Genomic DNA, 6,557 nt, shown 5'->3' with positions numbered 1-6,557 from the left:
CCTCATCTGTACCAGTGCCGTTTCCAATAATGCTCGATTTCTCTTCCCTCCTCATCTGTAGTGGTGCCGAAACCAATCAAATTTGCCTATTAAGGCGTCCTAGGCCTACTGGTCCTCCGCCTACCTCATTAAGGGGCTTAAAACCGAGCGGGCGACCTCACCCGCCCTTTTTTCCACTCAGAACTTCATGCATCTACTACCTGCCCTGCTCTCTGTCTCTCCTGGTAAAATCTAGCCCCGTAGTACAACTTTACATATTCGATACACATAAACACAACAGCCCGGCACTTCCGCTTCTTCACTAAATTCATTACTCATATTCTTAGTCTGTAACTATTCATTCATGTATTTGATCTACACATACTGTAACGTAATGGTCTTGTACTGTTTTGGAATCATGTAATAACTCTGTATTATTCCAAGTCAATAATCACTGCCCTGTCTCTTTATTCCCAACACATTGGCATTTATTTATCCTAATTATTTGCCTTGGTGTAGCCCCTAGTAAAATACATATCCACATAACCAAGAACGACACAGTGATGTCTTCCAAACCTTATCAACGCTACATTGATGACTTCCCGGAGTGTTTATACAACATGGATACCTTACCACACACCCGACTATCCCTTCCTACATGCACGTACGATATTAACATGTGGTTTACACAAGTTGATGATGTGTGGCCTGAAAATATCAGTGACGATGACAAATTCAGAGCAGTTGTCCTCACTCTCCCAACTCAAGTAGCGCCCTTGTTCAGGACGTACTCCTCAAACCACCTACAGGGCACAAATATTAAGTCCTGAAGGAGAGTCTGCTGCAGACCCTGGGCAAATCAAAGCAGGGACTTTTAATGGAGCTAGATGCACTTCACTCCCAACAGCAGCGTCCCTCATCCCTCCTTGCCCACATTCGGGCCACTCTCACGGCAGCTGGGGCCACCCTATCAGATGACCTATTTCGGCACCGACTCCTCCAGCTCATGCCACCAGACTTCCAACTCCACCTAGCATCCCTAGGCCCTGACACGTCCCTTGCTGAGTTCATCGAGAGGGTGGACACTCTATACGAAACTCAACAGCATTACGCCAAACAGCCAGTAAGTGCACACTCCTCTCTTTCCCCTGTCATAGCCCCCAGTGCTACCCCTAGTGAAACGGCGGTGTCAGTGAACAGTGTTGCGAACAAAAACGGTTCCATGTCAGTGCCGTGTGCATTATTAGCAAAGTAAACAAATAGAATAGATGAGCTGGAAAGTAAAATAAGTGGCTTCACCAATCAGACCCCCAGTGTTGCAATTCATCCCCCAGCCCGTCCGCGTACCAATAGTGTTCCCCCAGTGAACCGTGCTCGTAATGCTAATACCCAAACAGCAAGGGACAATTTCGTGTTGTGTACATACCACAAGCGCTTTGCCATGGAAGCCAGATGATGTGCACCACCCTGCATATTCATGGGAAATGCATATGGTGGGAGACAGTCCCAGTAGTGTCTCCTGCCACACACGCCAAATGCTCCCTCAGGATCAGCACACCCAAAGCCATGACACGTTCCACTGGCTCCATGGAGCTACTATGGGTTACAGACACCATCTCCTACACAAAATACCTTATTGACAGTGGAATCGCATTCAGTATAGTCCCTCCTACCTCAGACCACAAAACGGCTCAGCAACATGCATTTGAGCTGATAGCAACAAACGGCACCCCCATAGCTATATACGGCACGGAACCCCATCACGTGGCACTCACCCAATCAGTGTCATTTACTTGGCCGTTCCTCGTCGCAGACGTTAATCAACCCATTATTGGCACCGACTTCCTGGAGGCACATGACTTGCTCATGGATACCAGAGGATGGAGTCTATATCACAGACCCTCAAACTCGTCCATCAAATAACCGGTTGTGCTGGTAATCCTCCACTTATTACACACCTTCACCAGAAATCCTCACACGATTCCATACTACACCAGTTTCCCTTCTTGACCTCTCACTCGCCCAACAACGGCCATACAGACCATGGTGTAGAGCACTGCATCATCACTTCCGGACCCCCCTGTTTCACCCGTCCCAGATGCCTTCCCCTAGAATGTCGTCAGGCAGCAGAAAAGGAGTTTCAGGCGATGATTGATGAGAGCATCATTTGGCCATCATCAAGCTGCTGGGCATCCCCTCTACACATGGTACCGAAGGCACAGCAGGGTGAGTGGAGAGCATGTGGGGACTACAGGGCACTGAATGCGATGACAGTTCCCGGTAGATACCCCATTCTCCACATCCAGGATTTCCACCACCAACTACACTGCCGTGGTGTATTTTCCAAGATCGATTTAGTCGGGGCGTTCCACCAAATCTCTGTGGCGGAGGAGGACATCCCCAAGACGACGGTAACCATCCCCTTTGGCCTGTTTAAATACACAAAGATGAATTTCGACCTCAGAAACGTCACACAAATGTTTAAGAGATTTATGGACCAGGTTGTCAGGGGGCTAGATTTCGTCATGGTGTACATCGAGGACATCCTCATCGCTTCTGATTCCCATGAACAGCACAAAACACACCTCCAAATGCTGTTCCAATGCCTGTAGGACTAGAGGCTGCGTGTGCACCCGGCGAAGTGTATCCTCGGTGCAGACGAATTGGTTTTCTTGGGCCACAGGGTATCTGCCACAGGTATCACGCCCCTCCTGCAGAAGGTGGACGCCATTAAGGACTTTCCATGCCCGGCTATACCTCGCAAGCTTAGGGAGTTCTTGGGGATGGTCAATTATTATCACAGGTTCCTGAGAAACACTGCAGCCACACTAGCCCCCTTTAACGATCTCCTGAAGGGGACAAAAAAAGACATCCTCCAACCCTCTTCAATGGACTGCACAGTCAGATCATACCTTCACCACCCTCAAAAACCACATTGCCTCTGCACCCTGCCTAGCATACCCATCACCAGATGCCCCCATCACACTCACCACAGACCCCTCTGCCAAAACTGTGGGGGCGGTCCTACAGCAACAAGTCAATGGTGTAAACGTGCCTGTCGCATTCTTCAGGCAGCACCTTAGCCCTGCCCAGCGCAAATGCAATGCCTTTGACAGAGAGTTGCTGGCTATAGATGAGGCAGTCAGACATATCAGGCATTTTCTGGAAGGCAGAGAATTCACCATCCTCACTGACCATAAACCCCTTATTTACGCCATGACTCAGAAAGGTGAAAATTGGTCTCCTCAGGTGGCAAGACAGCTGGCCTTCATTTCAGAGTTTTCCACTAACATCCAGCATATCAGTGGGGACCTGAACAGGGTTGCGGATGCCCTGTCCCTTGGAGTTTCAGCTGTCGGCCCTACACTACCCCTGCTCGACCATGCAGCCCTGGCCCGGGAGAAGGAGGACGATCAGGAACTCCAAAAATTGCTGCAGGCCACGACCTCACATCAACTGCAACAATTTGATGTCACCGGCACATCCTGGAAACTCTGGTGTCACATATCCTGCAGGACAGCAAGGCCCTATATTCCCCAACGACTCCAAAGACAAGTCTTAGACTATACCACGAGATGGTGCACCCAGGCACTCGCGGCACGCACAGCATACTTAGCCGGCGAGTGGTATGGCCAGGGTTAAGGCATGACACCACGAACTGGGTCCGAGCATCCGTGGCATGTCAGTAAGCAAAAGTGCATCGCCACACCAAGACACCACTTCAACCGTTGCCCACACCAACTCAATATTTCCACACGGTCCACATTGACATCTTCCCCGAATCTAGGGGTAACTGCTATATCTTAACGTGCATAGATAGAGCGACAAGGTGGGTCGAGGCCACGCCCATGCTGGACGCAACGACTGACTGTGTGGCATATCACTTCCTGACATCCTGGGTCACTCGTTTTGGTGTCCCGCAGGTCATCATCAGAGATCAAGGCCCCCAGTTCGAATCTCAGGCCTGGCAAGACCTAATGGACTTCCTGGGTGCTAAACACCACAGAACCTCCGCATATCACCCTCAGGCAAACGGGACGATTGAGCGCTGCCATCGTCGCCTGAAGGAAGCACTGAGGGCACCTCCCTACCCAGTGAATTGGGTGGCTGCGCTGCCAGTCATCCTTCTAAACTTGAGGGTTACGGAGAAGGAGGACATGGGGAATTCCCCGGCGGAGCTAACGTACGGGGAACACTTGAGGCCGCCGGGGCAGTTCGCCCTACAACCAGGAACGCCAGGCCTGGTATTCCTCCCAGAGCTCCAGCAGGCAATGCAGACACTACGACCAGTCTCTCCTCGTTCTTGCCAGCACCAGACGATGTTCATCCCACACTCCCTACCAGACGCCGAACAGGTCTTCGTGGGGAGGGATCAATGTACTTCACCACTCCAAACCCCATACGAAGGCCCATACCCCGTGATCACAAACTCAGACAAAACAGTCACGATATACAAACAGGGGAAACCATCCACAATCTCTGAAGACAGAGTCAAACCGGCCACAACACAAAGTCACAGACAACACCCCACACGTCATCCCCCAACCTTGCCAGCCCACCAACAACATGCACACAACCAACACTTCAAATCCCAGCACCAACACATACATGCACAACCCACCTACCCGCCCACCCATACACACACACACACACACACACACACACACACACACAATCCCCTTTGTCAATTCGTAACCTCCGCTACCTGTCATCACCACACACCGACTCAGGCATCATGCAGTACAACTAACCTCTACTACCTGTACTGATGCAAACACTCCCTCACCACCACTCACACTACCATCCACAAACCCGACCTCCAGCACTAACCCTACTGCCACTAACCCACGCTCTCCGTGAACCTCACACAATCCTACCTCTCACCTTACTCCCTCACCCACCACCCCTCAACCTGCCCTTACACCTCATCCACCCTCTCTGTCATCACCAGCTCCGGCCCCTTACCCTGTCTTAAACCCTAACCCACCCTCTCCATCAACCTCAGGCGATCCTACCCCACACTCTTTCCCACCAGTCCCCACCCCTCCCCCAGTCAATACCCCTCCTCCATCAACACTCGTCATTCACGTAATCCCTCCACCACTAACCACAACCCTACAAACTACATCAATAACTACCACATTTACCTACACACAACCAGGCCGTCTCAGCAAACCACCAATATTTTACACTGCAGCATTATCTGTTACCAAAAACCGCAGACACTCTAAGTCATCACACCTACGTTCATTCGTATGGTAAAGAATTGTTTTTGTGTGTGTGCTGCCTCATATAATAGCTCAGTTGTAAAGGTGGGCATAACTCTCTCATTCATTTGCTCATAATAACTAAGCACTAATCAAATTTTCGTACAAAAAGTTATGCCCGGCTACTATTTCTTAGTCTATAACAACTGCTATTTGTAATTAATGCATTCAGATTATTATCCAATGTTCGCTCACTTCGAAAATTGTATATATATATATATATATATATATATATATATATATATATATATATATATATATATATATATATATATATATATATATATATATATATTATTAATCTTGTACCCTAATCATATTTTTTTTCTCTTTTCTTCCTGTTTTGTTGCATTGCACCACAAAGAATTGTACCTCGCATTTCACTTACACACGTGTTTTCCTTTCCTCGTGGCTTTTCTGCATTTCACCTACACACGTGGTTTCCTTCCCTCGTGGCTTTTCTCCACCTTGTTCTTGGAATTAGCATGGCTACTTGTGCCGCTACCAATAGTATTCAGTTTCTCATTCCTCCTCATCTGTACGAATGCCGTCACCAGTAATATTCGATTTCTCAGCCTTCATCATCTGTACCAGTGCCGCTTCCAATAATATTCAATTTCTCTTCTCTTCTCACATGTAGTGGTGCCTAAACCAACCAAATTTGCCTTTTCAGGCGACCTAGGCGTACAGGTGCTCCGCCTACCTCATTAAGGAGCTTAAAACCGAGTGGGCGACCTCACTCGCCGTTCTTTCCACTCAGAACTTCTCCCGGCTACTACCTGCCTTGCTTTCCGTCTCTCCTGGTATAATCTGGCCACGTGGTACAACTTTACATATTCGATACACATAAACACAACAGTCCGGCACTTCCGCTTCTCACTAAATTCATTACTCATATTCTTAATCTGTAACTATGCATTCATGTAATTGATCTACACATGCTGTAACGTAATGGCCTTTTACTGTTTTGAAATCATGCAATAACTCTGTATTGTTCCAAGTCAATTATCACTGCCCTGTCTATTTCTTCACAACACATTGGCGTTTATTCATGTTAGCCATTTGCCTTGGTGTACCCCCTAGTAAAATATATATCCCCATAACCAAAACCGACACAGTGATGTCCTCCAAACCTTATCAACGCTACAGAGAGAGAGAGAGAGAGAGAGAGAGATGATGTCCTCCAAACCTTAACAACGCTACATAGGGAGAGGGAGAGAGAGAGAGAGAGAGAGAGAGAGAGAGAGAGAGAGAGATGATGTCCTCCAAACCTTAACAACGCTACATAGAGAGAGGGAGAGAGAGAGAGAG

General features: G+C 48.4%; 1 protein-coding gene across 1 annotated transcript; it reads left to right on the top strand.

The window, feature by feature from the left end:
* The first annotated feature begins 3,624 nt into the window (after window positions 1–3,624).
* LOC145396017 (uncharacterized) lies at window positions 3,625–5,957 on the top strand. Its single transcript, XM_080269483.1, has 3 exons — window positions 3,625–3,768; window positions 3,903–4,356; window positions 5,920–5,957. Exons 1-3 carry the CDS (start codon window positions 3,625–3,627, stop codon window positions 5,955–5,957), a joined length of 636 nt encoding a protein of 211 aa, XP_080125609.1.
* The last annotated feature ends 600 nt before the right edge of the window (window positions 5,958–6,557 follow it).

The sequence above is a fragment of the Coenobita brevimanus genome, chromosome 4 (assembly GCF_032717465.1).
Source record: "Coenobita brevimanus isolate Jiangsu-jjx chromosome 4, ASM3271746v2, whole genome shotgun sequence".
In the NCBI taxonomy this organism is placed as follows: Eukaryota; Metazoa; Arthropoda; class Malacostraca; order Decapoda; family Coenobitidae; genus Coenobita; species Coenobita brevimanus.
The sequence above is the reverse complement of the archived record's forward strand: the minus strand, read 5'-3'. Positions and strand labels throughout refer to the sequence as shown.